The sequence below is a fragment of the Balaenoptera physalus genome (assembly GCF_965194825.1).
Source record: "Balaenoptera physalus genome assembly, chromosome: 4".
Taxonomy (NCBI): Eukaryota; Metazoa; Chordata; class Mammalia; order Artiodactyla; family Balaenopteridae; genus Balaenoptera; species Balaenoptera physalus.
This window is the reverse complement of record NC_138891.1, coordinates 100,851,650-100,873,322: the sequence shown is the minus strand read 5'-3', so window position 1 is coordinate 100,873,322 and position 21,673 is coordinate 100,851,650. Positions and strand designations below refer to the sequence as shown.

The 21,673-nt window shown below is 35.4% G+C and overlaps 1 protein-coding gene and 1 long non-coding RNA gene across 2 annotated transcripts in view; one reads left to right on the top strand and one right to left on the bottom strand.

Annotated features, from left to right (window-relative positions):
• Positions 1-21,673, bottom strand: part of LOC309660153 — a 639,313-nt gene that overhangs the window by 304,507 nt on the left and 313,133 nt on the right. The window lies entirely within an intron of this gene.
• Positions 1-21,673, top strand: part of EPHA6 (EPH receptor A6) — an 870,129-nt gene that overhangs the window by 639,097 nt on the left and 209,359 nt on the right. The window contains exon 12 of the mRNA XM_082460667.1: positions 10,925-11,110. Coding sequence (XP_082316793.1) covers positions 10,925-11,110 — 186 coding nt within the window. The remainder of the gene's footprint in view (positions 1-10,924; positions 11,111-21,673) is intronic.

The window sequence follows — 21,673 nt, the reverse complement described above, 5'->3', positions numbered from 1 at the left end:
TAACCAAAGTACAATTAGCTTAGAAATAAATAGAATGGTAACATAAAAAATTAGACAGTTTAAAACATAGTTTTAAATAACTTGTGGGTTATTTTTAATGTAATTAAATAACATTTAAATAACTCATGGGTTATTTTAATATAAATGAGAAAATCTCTAGAACTAAATAAGAGTGAAAAAAACACATTTTAAAACTCATGTGGTACAACAAATGCCGTACTTTAGAGGTAAATACATATATAGTCTTAAAATGCTTATTTTAGAAATGAAGAGCTACTAAAAATTAATGAGCTAAGCATTCAACTTAACAATTTAGAAAAAGGGAAATAAAATAATCACAAAGAAGGTGGAAGGTAAATAGTAAAGATTAAAAACAGTAAATAGGAAACATAATAGAGAAAAAATTTAAAATTATTTTCTTAAAAATGTTAATAAAATTATAAAACTCTGATTAAAAAATCAAGAAAAATATAAGGTATAAGTAAACAATGTTACAGATGACAAAGGAAAAGATATAACTACTAATAAATAAATATTTAAAAATCAATAGTAAAATATAAACAGTATGTGACAATAAATGTAAAAACTGGATAAAGGAGACAAGTTTCTAGAAGACTGTATATTACAAAACCTCAGGAGGAACAAGATCCTATATTGTCCTATATCCACTCCATAAACTGTATCAGTATTTAACAGTTTTTTCCCCACAAAGGAAATTTCGGATCTAAATTTTGAGGGTTGGGGTGCGGTGCAAATTTCACCAAACATGTAATTCCAAAACACATATACAGAAATGCTTTCAAAGAATATTAAAGTTTTATTCCCCAGACCAATCTGCGGGCTGAAAAAAGTTTGTTTGATTTGTATTTTGGTATTAATGAAATATAATGCTAGGCAGTTTTCTTAGGTTGGATATATCACTGAACAAAAATTATTTCCTCACTTCTTTGGGATTTGTTTCAATAATAATATTCTAAGTGCTTATTTGTTCAGTTAACGTAAAGGAGTGAAATTATAACAAATTATAAATGGCAAAAATGTTGCTCTATAATGTTTATAATAATGACTCATATGACATTTGATGGTAAAAACTGTCTTTTAAATAATAATAAAAAAGCTGATTGCAAAGTTCTTTAAAAAGAGATTTGTTAAGATAAGTTATGTTATATGTAATAGCATGGAAACTACATATACTATAATAGTTAATTAATAAAGGGTCTTAATTATATACAGAAAAATAGTATATAGTATTAGTACACATTTAAGAAAAATAATATAAACTTTATGCTTAGGAAATAGAGTAGAAGTATATACACCAAAATGAGATTGTATTCCAATCATTTGGCCTATGGGTGATAGCTTCTTTCCTTTCAAGTTTTTGCTCTAGCAAATGTTCTCATTTTAATGTCACTGAATTTAGGTAGCATCCTACAATTGGTAGCATTCATAGTTCAATTCGCAACAGTATTTCCTTCCTAGAAACACATATAATAATGGTATATATTGCAATCTAGGACTCAGTGAAAACATCTTCTGAATAAATAATATAATGAAGCATAAGCTTTTTAGAAGATGAACTATGATGAATGTCTTCTGAAGGACAAAACTGACTGAATAAAAGTTTGCCTAAAATAATGTTCACATTAGTGAAAATAGCGCTTTAACATGAAAACAAACTTTTTAATGTTCGTTTTATTAGAACATACGCCTGTTACTATCCCTTGAGAATAAATAATCACATTAAAATGTCTACAATTCTGAATCATGGTTTAATTTACAGAGTCATTACTGATTATCTATGCATATTTTCTTTAAGATAAAATGAACTAATATAGGTTTATTATAAACCTTTGGTATATTAAAGCTATTCAAAGTCTTTATTGCTATTAAAGAATTGTGTAATATCACTTTTAATAGTAACTCAGGACACTCACTGTCTTCTTTAATCAAAATAATCATCTCTGTATTTTGGGAAGGCTGATTTTTCTCCCATTTTTGAAAACATTTGACCACTACAGCTGACAGTCTACTAGCTTCTCTTAGTCATGCTTGACTAAACACAAGTCCTCTGCTGTGAATACTGATTATGTTTATTGCCTGACTGAATTCCAAAATGTCTTGTTTGTGCTAGTGCAGGAATTCATACATGCTGGGGGAAATGATATTGTCTCACGCTTGCCCACTCAAGTAACACTTGAAAATGTTTAATGTGTACTTTCACATAGAGGTTTCAATACTGATGAAGGTGTCTGTCATGAAGATGTCAGTCCATCGTGCAGTCAGGAAACATTAGACCCATGCTGTTCATGATGATAGACACTGGGGATTAAAATGAAGACAAAATCCCTGTGCTCAAAATTTTCACAGTGTAATGGAGAAATGAATGAATGGAAACTTACAGCTAATGAGAGAAGTGTTGTTAATAGAAAAATATAAAAGGGGGGCATTGGAGAGTAATAAAGGATCATGCTTAAATGGAGGATATTATCCAGCCTAAAATGGAAGCTAATATTTGAGAACTAACTCTGTGCTAAAAGCCATCCATGTATTATCACAAGTTAATGGCTTAGTAAAGCACAAATTAATTATTTTACAGTTCTGGAAGTCAGAAGTCCAAAATCAGTCTCATTGGGTTAAACTCAGGGAGTTGACAGTATTGATTCACTCACGGCACATCAGGGAAGAATCTGTTTCCTTGACTTTTCCAGCTTCTAAAGGTCTCCTGCCTTCCTTGGTTCAGGTTCCCTTCTCCATCTTAAAAGCCACCAGCATAACATCTTCAGATCTCTCTCTGACTTCTCTTACCTCTGTTTCCGTCATCCCATCTCCTTCTCTTGACTCTCCCTCCTGCCTCCCTTTTATAAGAACCTTTATGATTACATTGGACCCAACTGGATTGTCCAGGATAATCACATCTCAATCCCTTTTGCTGTATAAGGTAACATAGTCACAGATTCTGTGGATTAGAATGTGAACGTCTTTGGAGCTACTAAATGAATTAAGGGATAAAGACAGAAAAAGCAGGTTTTAAGAGATATTATGGTTGAATTGTGTCCCCCCAACCCTGAAAATTCATATGTTAAATCCCTATCCCCCAATGTAAATGTATGGGGAAATAGGGCTTCTAGGTTTTGATTAAAGTTAAATGAGATCATAAGGGTGGGATCCTAATATGATAGGATTGGTGACTTTATAGGAAGAGGAAGAGGGAGAGATCTCTTCCTTCTCCATGGCCTCACCAAGGAAAGGACATGAGGACACAGTGAGAAGGTGGCCGTCTCCAAGCCAAGAAGAGAGCTCTCACCAGCAAACCAATCATCTGGCACCTTGATTTTAGATTCCCAAACCTTCAGAACTGTGAGAAAATAAATTTCTGTTGTTTCAGCCACCCAATCTGTGGTATTTTTTAATAATAGCGCAAGCCAACTACTATAGGAGATAATGATAGGATTGCCCTTAGAAGACGTCTAGGTGGTTATGCAAGTCTGGAGTTCAAGAGAGAAGTCTGAGCTGCAAGTGTAGATTTGGAACTTAACAAGCTAAAGGCAGTAGCTGGTGGTAGTGAAAGATATTACCCTGAGATAGTGTGTGTACTGACAAAGGATTATAGCTGAGAAAAGAACCATATATTTTTAGTAACACTTCTATCCAATGCAGAGTGCTCAGCAGCCTGATTATGGGAGGAGAGACTGGCAGATGTTTGAACTGGTCCTAGTTTTCATTTGCAGAGAATGGGTGGCCGCAAGGCTAGTGAAAATATATAGTAACAATAGGAGCTGCCAGAGGCAGTGCTAAGTACCTTTACTTCGTATAATTCTGCAAATCAGATAGTCATGTTTTATAGATAAGGAAACGGAGACTCAAAGACATTGAGTAACTTTCTCTGGGTCACAGAGATTTTTTTAAATTAGATTTTATTTCTGAAATGGTCCTTCTGATGGCAGCATAGAGATTAAATTTTTATAGAGCATCAAGCAGAGTTTTGAAATGCAAATATTTTTTAGTCTAAAGAGCTCTTTCAATCTGCCTTGAGGAAAGAAAGCAGGTGGTATGAGAGGCCTGTGGTAGAGGCTGATACTGGATTAAAAAAGTGTTCTAGGAGTAGAGGTAACAGTGAGTTTGAAAAGTCAAAATAATATGAATAAGAATATTCAATAAGTGAGTAATACACTGGACTTTATGATGTCAGAGATAGAGAAAACTTTAATCTTCTTGAGGACAGAGTTATAATTGGGAGTTTGTTTTAGCAGAAAAGAATAAAAACTTGCTCAGAAAGAAAAAGAGGCTGTCTGATGTTTGGAATGTGGTGTGGGAAAAAATGGATAATGCGTTACTGACCTCATTCACTAAAGAAATCCTTACCCCTGTTTGATAAGGAAGTCATTCTCCTGTCTTGCAGAAATACTGCTTCCTGGCCTAGGGTTTAAGAACCCAGCAGTGAAGGATACTTAGAGTGACATATTTAACGTACTGTCTATGGTATCAGTATAATTTTAAAAGACTCAGTGGTTACATGGAATTTTTCTTAGACTAAAAAGCTTTGTAAAAATTTACACATTAATCTTTATCTCTCAAGAAGAATATAGGTGGTAGGTATTTAACCTACCCACAATGATACTAAAGCAGGAAAAAGTAATATGGCTTCCTCTAATGCCACAAAACAAATTAGTGGTGATGCCAGAAATAGAAGCCCTAACTTGTAAACCTGTCCTCTTTCATGTCTTAGTCGACTCTTCCTATTGACAAGCCTTGTTAAACACAAGAAGTCTTGCATTGTGTTGAACCTTTCTGTGAAGTTGAATCAGAAACATTCAAATATCATTTCAACTGGTGTGAGATTATGTTTTCAAAAAGATGTTGTTCTCTTTCATATGTGGAAGAAACCAGACAGAATTAGTCATAAGGATTCTGGTATTTCATCCTTGAATGACAGACAGTGAATGCAATTGGGTGGGTGACCCTCCTGATAATAATAATGGAATTTACCTTAAGACCTCAAGAGACTAATAAATCCCTCTAGAACTGAATTAAAAATCTGTTATATGTTTTTCCTCTATGCCTCTTCTTTTTTAACTCCTTATATGACACTTTATTTATTTTACTCCTTATATGACACTTTAAAATATTCTTCTTGTCGCCTTTATACTCAGAAATGAAACTGGATTGTTTGCAGTTAAGTTTAAAAAAAAAACAAAACTGAATACAGAAGGTATTGAAGTATCTCTTAACTGTATACAATGAAAGAAGAGCAAAAATTGGACAATTTTTACTCTCTCTAAGATATCCCAACTTTGAGTCTAGAGTTGTGTTTTCCCCACATTCATGCAGCAAATATTAAAGAAGTGCTTATTTTGTACTAAGCACTGAGAGTACAATAGGAAATAGAGACAGTTAATCCCTGTGCCATCATGACTTAGATTACAGTTGACTGGATGGAATTAAGGGGAAGTGTTGAAATGCAGGGATAGTTACTAAATGAGTAAACTAATTAAAAATGAATTTCAAAGATAATTTCACATAGTCAAAAGTGCTATACAGTAAATATGTTATGCTAATGCTCTCAAGCCAAAGACCCCAGGAACACACTGTAGTTGAAAAAGCTGGGTTTATTGCTCATTTCAGCAAGGGAAAACACACACCATGGGGAACTCTAGTGTGTGTCAGTAAGAGGGTGTTAGAAAGAACCTATTATAGCACTTGGGCTTTGGTTGGGTGATTTGGCAGGCGGTCCAAGAAAGCAGGAGTTTGCTCTGGATTAAATGCTGTCAGAAAGCAATGGCAAATCTGCAATTGAATATCTGTTCTCATTGCCTCCTATTGGGTGCCTCCATCACCCTGTGATGGCCAAATACACAATGCCTTAGACTGAACAGATGAGATTAACAGGTACTTATTCATTCCATATACTTACAGCCGGGGCGGGGGGGAGGAGGGACACCACATGCCACACAGGGCCACCTGGGCTACTCTTGGGAACCCAGTGGACAACGGGGGGCTGTGGGAGACAGGCTTTGTAGTGTCAAGAGGGTAGGGTACCCCCGATACCCTCAGGAGGATGTGACTGGCTTGCTTGAATCATTCCCCAGGCTGGCAGGAGAGTGAAACCTGTCACTCAGGGATGAGGAGGAACTGCATCTTATCCGTTTGATAAGGCGGGTTGTTTGGCCTTATCTGTGGGAGCAGAGTGAGGAGGAGAGCCTGTGGTAAAGCCATTTGAGGCCCTCCCTGTTCGCCCCTGGTGTCAAACAGCACATAATATTGGGCCTTAGTTTTAGGACTTATACCATAGTATCTCAGTGAATCTTATCTACAGGGAAGGGAGACTAGAACAAGAATAAGGTTTTAATTGGTAGAGAAGTAGCAGTCACTCATTTTGGCCAAGAGAGGAGGAGATGTTTAGTATTTTGGCCATGTGACCTTGCCTTTTTTCTGTGCTTAGGCAAAATTATGCAGTAGCCTTGCTCAGTCTCATTTTATTGTGTCTCAGAGCAACCTGGTTGAGGTTGAGGTTGAGGTTGAGGTTGGTATAATGTCTGATAGGAGAATAACATAGCCTAGCTCTGAGAGCGAGGCCGGCTTCTGATTGTAGAGCTGCTGTTTTTTTCTGTCTCATTTGGAGGGACCTGATGTTGGTGGGGGACTAAATGAGATGGGTTCATCAGAGTAAGTTTCTGAAGAGGGGAAAGCTTGGCATTTGCTGCTTATATGAAGCCATCGCGTAAGAGAAGAACTGAGCAGGGTGGAGACAAGGGAGGAAGGGGAACAACTTGTAGAGAACGTTCCCGTCAGAGGGAAACGGCAAGTGTGATGAAAGAAACATGTCATTACACCTGAGAGGTATGTTTTATTTTATTTATTTATTTTAACATCTTTATTGGGGTATAATTGCTTTACAATGGTGTGTTAGTTTCTGCTTTATAACAAAGTGAATCAGCTATACATATACATATATCCCCATGTCTCCTCCCTCTTGAGTCTCCCTCCCTCCCACCCTCCCTATCCCACCCCTCTAGGTGGTCACAAAGCACCGAGCTGATCTCCCTGTGCTATGCGGCTGCTTCCCACTAGCTATCTATTTTACATTTGGTAGTGAATATCTGTCCATGCCACTCTCTCACTTCGTCCCAGCTTACCCTTTCCCCTCAAAAGAATGGTTCTGAAGAGCCTAGGGGCAGGACAGGAATAAAGACGCAAACATAGAGAATGGACTTGAGGACACAGGGAGAGGTATGTTTTAAAAAACCGTCAGGAGCGTGGCTCTCTGCTTCAGTGACTCTCAAGGGGTTGGAGGTAAGGGAGTACCAGAATCTCAGAACAGGGGGAGTAAACTTTCAGAAAGCCTCCAGGGGTTGTTGATATGATAATCCTCCAAGACAGATTGTCCCTTGTTGCCTCTACCCTCCTCCACAGTTTTAGTTAAAAGATGTAGGCTTTATGTGGAAAATCCATTTCTAATTGATAATTTAATATGACCTTATATACCATACAACAAAATTGCTTGTCCAGAAAGGTTTTACCACCATCCAGGGAGAGAGATGGGATTGTTAGCAAGTGCATGGGCTGTCAGTGGCAGAAGATCAATTATCCTAGATATATTTTTCTTGACTCTCTTGAAACTAGATAGACTGTAGTGATTTTTCCAGACCATCTAATATACAACCTATTTAAGCGAGGTCTCCATTTCCATTTTATAGTGAAGGATTCCTAATATATGGTTTTATCATTCCATCTACCTGTGCATATCCAGTTAATGTGTTTGAACACTATACAGTAGTGAGTTTGAAGACATCGTTGTTACTAACTGGGAATTTAGCATATTAACACAAGTATTAACAATGATAAATATCTCAGACAGCAGAGAATAGTGATTATAAGCATCGACTCTGGAGCCAGATTGCCTAGGTTCAAATTACTGCTCTACCACTTTGTAATTACGTTACCATGGACAAGTTACTTAGCTCGTATGCCTCAGTTTCCTCATCTGTAATGTGAAGATAATAACAGTACCCACCTCAAAGTTTTGTTGTCAAGATTAAAATATATTTTAGGTTTTTAGACCTGGCTCATGATAAGCACTATATAAGTGCTAGCTTTGTAATAATGATGGTGACATTGTGTTGGTAAAGGGAAAAAAAAGTATTTAACACCATATTCCTATAGTTGATGAATTAATGATGGACTAACCAGTATATATAAAAGTTCACATTTTATTAAGGAATAAATCCTCTTACCTATGATTACATACAGGGCCTCCACTCCTGCTACAAGAGCAATCATATAATGGATCAGTCTTTGGCAATATTTTAAAATATGCATTTAATTTAAAATATTTTTTCCTTTCTGGCTGATTTGTCTGATTCATCCAGGCTTACCACAGATAAGAGTTTTAATACATTCTATGACTGAATTTTTTGCACTATGCCTAAAGAATGCACTAGGAGTCTCAGATCTTTAATTGAGGCAGCCATATTTAGTGTCACTGAAATAAGTGTGATAACAGCTTGATCATGCAAAGCTTGACATGAAGAAAACACCTGCCTGGTGTTAATAAGATTACATGAATTTCACACAACAGAAGACCAAAGTAAATTGCCACTCTGCCTGTCTTGATAAAATACCAACAGAGTTTGCTATTCATTTCACTATATTCAAAAGTTTATTTGAATTACTATAAAATGTTAACAGAAAATCACTTGCAATCTGGGCTCATGGCAGGTGAGAGGTTTTAAAATATTGTTGAATCTTTATATGTACTAACAGATTTGTTAAGGCAAAATAAAAGCAAGAAGAAGAAAAAATATTTGTTTTGTTCTAGATATTCATTAAAGCAAACCAGAGTGATGTGAAAAGGAATTTCAAGTATATTAGTAGGCCTGGATATATCGGACATTAATTTAAACACGTACATATACCTTTACTCTCAAGGTTCACAGCCTCGATAGAAAAATGTTGAAAATTTCTATCATTTGCCAATTTTTTATGTCTAAGAGAAAATCTTTAAAAAATTAAAAACATTATTACAAACAAAACTGGAAAACTATGGCTTCTTTCTCCTGTGAACATAAGAACATTTAACTTCCAATAGGTTGAAAGCATCATTAAGTAAAAAAAAAAACAAAAAAAACAACTATTCTTGTGTTGATGTCAAATTATGTAAGATTTGTAAAACCCCAATATCACATACACTGAACTTAGGGACCACATTCTAGTCAGCATTTTTTGTTTGCATGTTTGTTTATTTATTTTTTTTACCATATATATATATATATATATATATAAAACTTGCTAGACTGCTTTTTATTTCTAATGGACATGTTTACACATAATTTAGGAAACAAAGTTTTGTCTTATTTCCTTTCTAGTTTTATTTTTTTTTCATTTAAAAAAAATCTTAGCATCTATACCAAAATATAATTAATATTCATGAATAGTCAACATTTAGTTGAATGTAATGAATTGGTTCAAAGAAAATATGGATAATCTGTGGCGCTACAAAAATTTAATTTGATCCTCTACACTTAAACTTACATAGCGTCGAGCTACTGGCCAGAACTGCTAGCTAATAAACCAACTGAAGATATTTTAATTTTTATTTCTTTCACCTTTCCAAAGATATATATAACTTAAAGCACATAAATAGTACTTTACAGTTTATAAGCACTTTTATATGCATTATCACTTTTGATCTTCCCAGTATCCTTATGGGGAAGGAACATTATATAATTACAAAAGGTTTCATTATTATATTCACTTCATAGATGAATAAATTGGGGATCAAGCATCATGCTTTTAAGTAAATGCAGGGAATTGACCGTAGAAAAATTAAATCTGAAAACTCAAGCTTTATTGAATTTACTACATTGCACTGAGAAGTCTCTGACCGTCCTTCCCACGGTAACCCCTCTAGTCAACCTTGTCTCCTTACTGCCCTATGTCCATGTCATTCTCTTTACTGTTTCTGACCGTTGAATCTTTGTCTTCACTTCCCTCACTCCATATACTCCTGTCTGGAATGTTGCTGCTTTTCTTGAATATCCGAATCCTACCCATCATTCAAGGTCCAGCAAAAGTTCCACCTCCTCCAGGAAGTCTTGCAGCTCCCATTGTTCTTACTTAAATAATACAACATTTGCAGGGATTGGTTCTTAGGTTCCTAAGTGTTTCAGTGTTTCATCTAAATTCTCCTACTAGACTATAAGCTACAAAGAACAAAGACCAACTCTTATACTTCTTTGAAATACACAGCACTCTTGCACTGGATATATATGTAGTAAATTCATGATAAATATTTGGCTGTTTTTTAATCTATCCATTGGAGCCATTGCTGAACTGTAGATAATCTTACTGTATTTGTATTCAAACCATGTGACGTGTAATTTAACCTGTGTGAACTCAACTATAATAAGTAATTATAGTTGAGTTCAGTGTGGTCTTTTCAATATGTTCATATACCAGTTGACCCTAGCATTGATTTCTAATGGCAGTGAAGCCCAGACATATGCCCGTGCAATCAAATCAACTACATATGCCTGATGGATTCCAGGCAAAGAGCAGGCATTTGGCCCATATATCAGTATTGAGAACAGGAACAGGAAATGTTATGCAGTGATTGCTTTTCTATAGAATTGCATTAGCATCACCCATTCTGCTAGTCATAATTTCTCAGCAGATCAGGGATATCTATCAATGGAAGTTCCTGTGGTACAGCATACGAAAATGCATTTCATTATTCATTACAAATGATGCTGATCAGGCATATTGTCATTACAAGTTTAATTTTTAAGGAAGAGATCTCTATGTAAAACTGGCACACTTGAGAGTCATCACCTTAAAAAACAAAAAGATGGTACTTTGTGACAATTCATTTTTTCTGGAATATAAGTATTCTGTTTAAACAACTAACTACTTTTGTTCATATTTTAAGGTGAATTTGGAGAAGTCTGTAGTGGGCGTTTGAAAACACCAGGGAAAAGAGAGATTCCAGTTGCCATCAAAACTTTGAAAGGTGGCCACATGGATCGGCAAAGAAGAGATTTTTTAAGAGAAGCAAGTATCATGGGTCAGTTTGACCACCCAAATATCATTCGCTTAGAAGGTGTTGTCACAAAAAGTAAGTACTGATTTTCTTCTTTTATATATCTGTCTCATTTCCTTAAATTAAAAAAAAAGCTTAATAGCAATATCACAGCCATTTAGGGGATAACTTAGTTCAGATATCATCTTCAGATATCATCCCTTGGAGTCTTGATATTAGTCTATGACATTATCAGAGTTTGCACTGGTCACCAAACAGCTTTGAAATGTTTTTTTTATTACCTGTAAATCATTTGCTAATTTAACTTGAAATAATAAATCAAGGTAAAGGGTTATATGTTTTTCCTAATTTCTGTAAGCAATTCACTTCTTCTGAACCTGCCTAAATTTCAATATTAATAGGAGAAACAGTTAAAATATTTGGGGTCATTAAGGTAAAATAGTTCTGTTTGTAAATAAATGTCATATACAAATATAGAATGCTTTAGCTAAAGTAAAACTTTTAAATAAAAAGTTCTTTATGGAACCTACCTACATAAATGCCATTAGAACTGTATTATTTTAATTTATATAAAATGAAGAAAAGAATTACAATTTCTGAAATAAAAATCCAGTTTTTACAGAAATAGTGGGATCAAAACCATTCCTTTGGGAAAAAAGTTCCTCAGAAATCCAAAACTAATCATATCATCTAAGAAATAGATTGCAATATATTCACTTTTATTTGAATAATGATAAGGCATAACTTAATATTTCTCCTTATTTTATTCACTAATGAGTTATAACATATAAAGCTCAATATAGTATGGCATTATAAACTCATAAAAATAATCTAACTCTTTGAGAGGCATTTTTCTTTTGTAAAACTGAAATTTGTTTTAAAACCATTTAAATGAAATTGAAATTTCTTATTATATTTGGAAGAAGGAAAGTGTAAAAGCTTACTAAAAACATTTAACTGACTCTGTGTCTGAAACTCCAAAGTCCTTCTCACAATGCATTGGCCAACATGCTATCCAAGGAGAGCAGAAAATTACTGATAGCCATGATAGTTTGGAGGACACAAAAGATTGCTTTTGATTTCAGCTGTTGCCATGGGCTGTTACTTTGGTGGCCTTAGTAGAACCTTCCAGTATTCATGCCCTGGTGTTGTTCTCTCCCACATTGATTGTGGGCTTGTCCATGTGACTAGCCTTGGCCTATGGGACATTAACAAGTGTGATACAAGTGGAAGCATCTTACATATTTGTACACTGGGCCTTATCCTCTTGGAACACTCTGTCATGTAACTTAGTCTCCAATGTTGAGCAAAGCCAGTACATATGGTGAGGCCACACGCAGAACTGCAAAGAGGAGAACTGAGGCATTCTAGTCAACAACAGCTCTACAAGAGCTCCCAGCAGATAGTCAGCACTGAGTGCCAGCTTTGTAAAGAACCATCTCAGACATTACAGCCCCTACTTCTACTGCCAGATGGCTGCAGCTGCAGATGATATTTTGTGGAGCAAAGTATCCACCCAGCTCAGTCCAATCAACCCGTAAAATCATGAGAGATAATAAAATGGTTGTTGTTTTAAGCCGCTCCGTTTTGGATAGTTTATTACACAGCAATAGTTAACCAAACAGATGGACACCAGTTAGAATTCCACTCCTGCCACTGAAGTCTTGTGAAGTTTTAGGTAGATGATTTAACATCTCTATTGTTTACTTCCACACTGTAAAATGGGGCCAAAATAAGTCCTACCCAATAGGAATGCTGTAAGGATTAATTTTATAAATGTATAAAGCATTTAGCATAGCATGTGACTCATACTAAGCCACATTAAATGGTAGCTATTATTGGTACTATAGTTCACCATTTCATTCTCATGGCAACTCTTATGCATATCTGCTGAACCTTCAGTATTCACTGAAGGATATTGAATATCAAACGGGTGAATTAACCCGCATAAGGACCTCTAACCCATAGTAAGTGGTATGACTGATGTTCAAACTGAGGTCTGTCTGTTTGACAGACCCATGGGATTTTTTGTTTCTTTGCTTTTTATTTTGCTGTATCACAGTGAATAAGTCAGAGTTTTACACTTTGTCTTATCTGAATTAAATAGCATTAAATAAATTATAATCTGAATAAAATAACACAATACCTTTTAAAAATAAGGAAAATATTTAGATGAGTGGAATAAACTACCTCTTATGTAAAATTTGGAGAGATCCAGATATGCCACAATACCTAGCAAAAATACTAATCTAAAAGAGAGAGAGAGGAAACAACATATTAATTATTTCTTTTATATTTTCTGACTTCCTTGTCATTAATTTAGCATGAACATTTCAAGTTATTCCTTATGTTTTATATCTCTCTGGAATGAAAAAGATAATTTTAAAGTTGGATTATGAACCTTTGCAAAGCATTTAAAATAATTTAAGTATGCTGTTGAAGTCCTCGTATGAGTATTTATGCATGAAATATCTGGAAATAAATATCTAACAATAAATTCAAAGATCAGATATTTATTTTCTACCTTTGATAAATCACATTCTGTGAATTATTCATGTATCCCTATGTGTTTTATTATCTATCTATATAATATTATATATAATTTGGCCCTATGAAGTAGTAGGAATTATTTATTCTAAATCAACTAAATAGGTTTAATAAGATAATCTATGGCACTTGTCTGCCAGTTTGAAATACTCAGTTTATTTCACAAAGACATTCAAGCAACTAACACAGTGATTGCTTTACATCTCTAACAATCTTGTATAAAATTGGGACCAGTGACCCTTACGTAGCCCAATTTGTATGATTCCTAGGTGAAGGTCCTTATTCCATTTTAAGAAAAAGAAAAAGAAAGAAAAGATAAGAAAAGAAAAGAAAGGCTAATTGAGAAAGGATAGATTCAATATGCTTTTGAGTGGCAATAATCATTGTAGTTTTAACTTGTAAGTATGAGTCCCACATAAGGGTGTTGTGGTGATGCTGAGGTGGGTGGTGGAGATGGAGAAAGGAATAATTCCCGCAAAGACAAGTGGGCGTATTTATACTGTTATCTTCTTGCAAATGCTATGGGATTTTTAAGAGAAAGGCAATAAATGAGTGCCTCATTCCCATAAATACATGGTAATTGTACCAAGATTACCCTTAAGTAGCTAAGAGATAGCTAGCAATTAATGCTCCCTAAGGACTACCATATTGCATAAAAGATAATACTGACAAAGATAAAGATGCAGTATAGGTTTATATGGTCATGTTAGTAGAGTATCCTGGGGTTCTGAGAAATAAATGCACTGACTCTCAGTTGCAAGTAATGCAAAATTATAGATCAAAATCTTCATCAGATCCTTTTATAAATTCTTAATATGCATAATTTTTATCTTATCTATAGGTTTTATCGCTGAGAGATACATATTATAAAGTTCTTGGAAACACTTCTGCTCTTTCATACTTGTGCATATAACTACTTTTATTATAAACTTCAAAGTTAAATGATTAAAAGCTGTATTATATAGAAAGTGTGTCAGATAAAAGTTGAACCTATTTGTTTGACACACATCACAATTTCATTAACCTATTAAGAAGCAACTGATATAGAAAGAGATTAATCCAGCTAAACCATTTGCTTAGCACATACATTTTCTCCAAGAAGCAAATAGAAGCCATCAGTTAGAGAACAGACTTGTAGCTATTAGTACCATGGATAGTAGCAGTTTGTAACAGGTGATGTATACACCAGTGTCATTAACTACATATCCAAAAGAGAAAGTGCTACCTTCTATAAAAAGATAAGAGTTGTGGTTAAATGATAAAGAAACACAATGCAGTAACCACACTCTAGAAGATGGAGCCCTACAGTTTGAATTCATGATGATATGGAAGAACCAAAAAGAGAAAGAATGAAGTGCCTATCTCCCAGCTTAGGTAACAACTAAATGTAGGTATACTAAACTATATCTCAAATAAATCATAAATCCAGTGAGGAATAATAGAAGTCAATCAGGATATCAAACAAATTCCCAAACATAAATTTATTTTATCATGGGACATTGCTAAGGACTCTAGAACAGCCGAGAATCTGTAACACAAAGTACTGGGCCTACACAAACCATCTTTAAATATTCCAGAGTATTGAGGGTTCCTTCCAAATAGTTTTGATGGGTCCACATGGACGCTAAGTCAGAGAGTAGATTCAGGCCAGTCAAATAGACAGTAAATACACAAGAACTGTTTCTCCAGTCCCAGAACTGCATTTTACTTGTCAAGTAATACATTCTCCAAGATTTCAACTATTACAGTTGCCACCAATATGATAGCTGCCTCTCCACCTGCTTGTATATTCTGCTACTGGACACAGGGTCTTGTGCAAGTTATTCAATGTCTTTAAGCCTCAATATTTTCCTCCACACAAAAGATTGAAAAGTTCATATTGTACTGCAAAACAAGAAAGGTCCCATCTAACCCTAACATGTTTGTATTTCATTCCTTTGCCAAAAGAAAGAATCATGAGATGTTGGCAAGGAAAGTTTGTGCCAGTAATAATTTACCACCCAGCCTCCAACTTTATTATAATGTCAGGTTCGTATCGGTGATCAGGAAGAAACAAAAAGTGCCTTTAATAAAGTGTTTATCTTTCAGTCTGTAAAGTAGAAAAGTATAGGTAAAATTTTGCTGTAAGCAAAATCAAGGTTTGGATATATGGAATATATGTTGAAGGGAGTAAAACATTCTGTGAAACTGATTCTAATGAAAGAACTTAGACTTTTTTTGTGAAATTCAGCTACTCAACTAGCTAAGGTAGGTTAAGAGTTTTGTTTTACTTTGTTTTGTTTTTCTAGGAACATTTACTGAGCACCACCAAGGTGTCAGACACTACTGCTTATTAAAACCTAGAGATAGAGAAACAAAGGTCTCAGTGCTCTTGAGAAGCTCATTTGTTGGCTCCAGTCCACTGGGAGCAACAAACAAGTAGGCCAGTATTTCCCAATACGGTGCAGCATGTGCTATTTTGGATACAATTATTCATTAACTTGTTCATTATTTTATTCAGAGAATATTTATTGGGTGCCAACTCTTCTAATCACTGGTAATAGAGTAGTGAAAAAGACAGAGCTTTTACCTGCTGGAGGCAGCAAAAAGGAATCTAAATATATCAATATAATTTTAGATAAAGAGAACAAACCTGAGTGAAGTGAAGGAGCAAGCCATGCTAGGGTTTGGTAGGATAGTATTCCAGGCAGAGGAAACAATAAGTTCTAAACCCTTGTGCTAAGAAAGAATGTGGCATGTTGGGGGAGCATCGAAAACAGCTGGAGCTAAGTAATAACAGTGTGAATTATATATTGAAAGAAAAAACTAGAGGCAGGTAAAACAGTAAGGAGGCTAGTATAGTAATCCAAGTGAAAAATGATGAGAACGATAGAGAGAAGAAATAGATTCAAGAGCTGTTTCCAAGGTTAAATTAGGAGACTTGAGTGACTGACTATATATGGGGAATGAGGGAATGGGGATGGTTTTGGATGACTTCCAAGCTTCTGGTTTACATAAGTAGGGAGATGGAAAGGAAATTATGGAGAAATAATAGACTTGGAGGGTTAACAATGAATTCTGATTTGGACGTGATAAGTTGGAAGTGTCTTGGACATTTAAAAACTTCCAGGAAGCCTCTGAAGCCTCGGTGGGATTCTGGTGTGCAGGTGCAAATGATGGGTGGTGATCAGTAGTTGAAGCCATCGGGAGGATAAAATTACCCAGAAGGTTGAGGAGAACCAGCCCTAACAGGCTGACTTAAAAAGAAAAGCTTATGAAAGAGACAGACAGAACAACCTGGAAGAAGGAGGACACATCTCTAAGAATGAAAGATGGGTCATTAGCATAAAATGAGCTGGGAAGCCAAATAAAATAAGGATTGAGAAGCATCTATTGGATGGAGCAACTAGGAGGACACAGCCCATCACAGCACACTGTGAGAATCAAGGCCAAGATTGCAGTGGACTTTAGAGTGAGTGAGGCATGTGTGCACTGCAGTCAGACTGATAGCTTAAAAAATGCAAATTAGATTGTGTTCATTTCTTACTTAGATTCCAAATGCTTAGCATTCTTTAAATCATTCATTCATTTAAGTAATATTTATTATGTGCCTAACTACTATGCGCCAGCACTTTTCTAAGCATTAGGTATTTGGCAATGGAAAAGAAAGTCAAAACGCCTGCCCTCCTGGGTCAGGTCCCTGTGTCTTCTTTCTCTGGTTTCATTCTCCACCATCCTTCTTGAATCCTAGATTGCTTTCATACTAAATGACAAAATCATCTCAAAACTTATTCTCATTTTTCCCATGTATTCTTTCTTTTCTAAATCCCTGAGACACTGGAAGAAAATGTACCAAACTGACCCTAAATATGGGTACATAGATAACTATGGTATGCAAAGACTGTTGGTAGCTAGAAGACCCAGCTGCCTTTGGAGTTACCCACCTTCCTTTTTTCAGTCATGTACAAGGCTAGATCATTTGCTGAGGTGATAGGTAGAGGGCTTGAGGTGTTGGTGAATATTTGAACTGGCTCTTGAGAAAAGTGTGAAAGAAAACTGATCAGGAAAGGTTAGAAAGATTGTGGGTATTACTAAGAACACAAGAGAACCTGGAGATCAGGACAGAAGCTGCTGCCCCAAAGAGCACTGTTGATAAATTGAGGAAAAGAGTTGATAGCATGAAAGTAGGAAGAGATGCAACCCGAGGGAAAAGGAAAGATGAGAGGCAACAAAAAGAGAAGAAATAGAGATTTTCTCTCTTCTGCTACCATCCTTAATATTTACTATTTACTGTTTACAGAAATTAGTGATGAATTATTCTTATGCAGTTTCTGGAGTCTAATGGAGTCTCAGGAGATTTACTGCAAAGTATTTGCCATTTGGAATTATAATGTATACATATGGATAAATAGAAAATGAACCAAGTGTGACTCTGAGAAACAGTAACAAGATGACATAGTCTGGTGGCCCTGTGTATCACACTGTTCAAGCAGCACTGGGGCTAATCGGGATCACCAGCTTATTTTCTTTCTGCCAGAGTGTACTTCTCTCTTTACAAGAGAGAATAAACTTCCCCTGTATTCAGAAGGAATTTATTCTTGTCTCTTCAGTGTTTAAGTATCTGAGCTTTCTCAAGGTCATTCACTCTAATCACCTCCCTAGATCTACTTCTAACTTACTGTCTCCTTCCTGTGGTTCTCTCTCTTTCCTAAGACAGCCTGCTAATTATTGGGTAGACTATAATAAGAAGTATCAGGTTAAAAATTCTAGTAACAGGTTGCCCAGTCTGAAGATAACACTGTAAGAACTAGGAGAGAAAAGAGAATATAAAAACAACTTTATGCATACATAATATTGCCTTTTAGTACGTCTAAATAAAACTGAATAGAGCCATCTAGAGGGTGAAATCTTACTCATTTCAAAAGTGAAAATTCTTTCCAAATCATTTGGAAAGAATGATGCAATTTGTTCTGGTAAAGAGTTTGATGGCTCCAAATTTGAGAGGGGCTATAGATAAATCCATGTTATAGACATTAATTTGCATCCATAAACTCAGGAGAATGAGTACCATCCTTCCAGGCTGCAAGGTAAAGTAACCAGTCATTACTTAGGAACTTTTTCACCAAGTTCCTGATGGTCTTATGTATTGATAGGAGTGAATAAAGACCAGTAGGAATCTTAATCACTGAAAATGATTATGGGCCACTGAAAATGATTATTGGCCCCTTGTATATGTGATTTCTGATTTAAAAAATTATCTCAAAATAATGAATGGAAATCTAGCGGTGTCCTTACTTAATCCCTTGATGAATACTTTAATGCTTGTTTTGTTGTTGTGAGAATATATTACTATAACTTTCCTTAAATTTTCGCTTTGATATAATTTCAGACTTACAGAAAAAGTTATTCAAATAATATAGTTCCAATATAACTCTCACTGTTTCCCCTGATGTATTTTACATAAGCATAGGACTATTATCAAAGCCAAGAAACAAACATCTGTACAGTACTATTTACTTAACTACAGACTTTTATTCAGATTTTATCAGCTTTTCCACTAGTGTCCTTTCTCTCTTCTAGGACTCATCCAGGATCCCACATTGCATTACTTATCGCATCCCCTTAGTCCAGTCTGCGTTTAATCTGTGCAATTCTTCAGTCTTCCCTTGTCTTTCAAGACCTTGGCAGTTTTCAAAACTACTAGTCAGTGATGTGTTAAATGTCCATTAGTTTGGGTGTGTCCATTGTTTTTTCATGATTCAATTTGTGGTTATGCATTTTTGGCAGGAACATCACAAAAGTTGCATACCCTCTTCATGCATTATATCCGGGGGTACATGATGATGTCCACGTGCATTATTCCTGGGGGTGTTAACAGGGATCACTTGGTTAAGGTGGTGTCTCCTAGAAAGTTACTGAAAAATTACTTTCCCCCTCTTGTAGTTAATGTATATTTGGGAGGAGATTAGACTATGCAAATATCCTCTTTTTCCTCAGACTTTTTCCCATTAATTTTATCATCCATAGCAGATCTTGCCTGCAACAATTACTACTGTCATATTTTAATGGTGATTTTTCTATTTTTCTCTTTCCTTCTGCATTTGTTAATCAGAACATTTCTTTAAGGAAGAACTGTGTTTCAGAATGTTCTGTAAATGGAATTACACAATAAGTAGCCTTTCAGACCTGGCTTCTTTCTCTTAGCAGAATGCACTTGAGATTCATGCCTCTTTGTTGTTGCTGAGCAGTACTCCTCTGTATGATGTACCATCAGTTTGGTTCTGCATTCAGCGGTTGAAGGACATCTGGGTTGTTTCCAGTTTGGATGATGATTTATAAAACTGATATGAACATTCATGTGTAAGTCTCTGTGTAAACACATATTTCTGTTTATCTTGGAGAAATACCTACATGTGGAATGACTAGATCCAATGGTAAATATATGTTTAATTTTCTAAGAAACTGCCAAACTGTTTTCCAAACTGGATGTTCCATTTTACATTTCCACTAGTAATTAATGAGAGTTTCAATTACTCTGCATCATCAGCAATGCTTGATACTGTCTTTTTTTTTTTAATTAGCCATTAGTGAGTCTATACTGGTATCTTACTGTCATTTTAATTTGCATTTCCTATGACTATTGATTTTGATCATCTTCCCATATGTGTACTCGCTATCCATATATCTTTTTTGGTGAAGCGTGTCTTCAGATTTTTACCCATTTTCTTTCATTGGGTTGTTTTTTCTTAATGTTGAGTTCTAAAAGTTTTTTTTTTTTAATATTTTCTAGATACAGTTCTTTGTCAGAAATGTGATTTGTAGATATTTTTCCAGTTTGTAGCTTGTTTTTCTATTCCATGAAGAGTGTCTTTAGCAGAGCAAGTGTTTTTAATTTTGATAAAGTCTAATTTTTTTTACTTTTTTCTTTTATGGATTGTGCTTCTCTGTGTGGTATCAAGAAACTCTTTACCTAGTCCAAAGTCACAAAGACTTTCTCTTCTACTCACCTCTAGAAGTTTTACATATAGGTCTAAGATCCCTCTTGAATTAATTTTTGCATAAACTGTGAAGAATGGGCCAAGGTTCTTTTTTTTTCTTTCTTTCTTTACATATGGAAAATTTCACCACCATTTGTTGAATTCTTTTTTTTTTTTTTTTAAGGTACAAGCCTGTTTTTCCTCATTTTTAACTTTCTTTCCTTGCTTAAAATCCTTCAATGGCTTTCCTTCACCCACAGGACAAAATTCATGCCACTGTATATAGAAATTCAAGGTTCTAAAGACTGGACTCCACTCACAGCATATCTTTAGCCTCATCTCCTGCCTTCTCTACCTCTTAGTTTATATTCTATTAACAGTAAATCACTATGTGATTCATATTTCAAATGAAGTATTAAAATGAATAGTTCAGTGAATCAATGACTGATCATATTTGATCATACTTGGCCCTCTTCTTGGAAATCCCTCTCTTTCCCACAGCCCCATCGCCCTTAACTCAACCAGCAAACTCTACTTATGAGGAATGACTCAGCTTATATGAAACATCTTTTCTTAATCTTTGTACTCGTAGATATCTACATTGCACTTAACATGTTGTGCTATAATTATCATTTATATGTATGACCCAAAAGTCTACTGTTTCTTAACTCTTACTCTGTAATATTAGGACCTCTGCACCCTTTTGCAATGACCGTGAGTTTTTTCTGGGGGAGCAATGCAGCATCTGCACTGTCTTTTACGCCTGTTAGGGCTCCCTCTAACCTTCACGTTTCCTGCCCACAGCCCTTGTAGAGGCTCCAGCAGCCCAGCCACTGCCCATTAGTAGGGAAAAACTATCCTGCCATTCATTTGATTTCTGATGACCCTTAATTTCCTGTTAATTAAGGGTTAAACTCAGTGTACTAGCCACCCCATATTCTCCATTTAATCTTCTTTTTTTTTAAATAAATTTATTTACTTATTTTTGGCTGCATTGGGTCTTTGTTGCTGTGCGCGGGCTTTCTCTAGTTGCTGCAAGCAGGGGCTACTCTTTGTTGCGGCGTGCAGGTTTCTCATTGCGGTGGCTTCTCTTGTTGTGGAACACGGGCTCTAGGCACGCAGGCTTCAGTAGTTG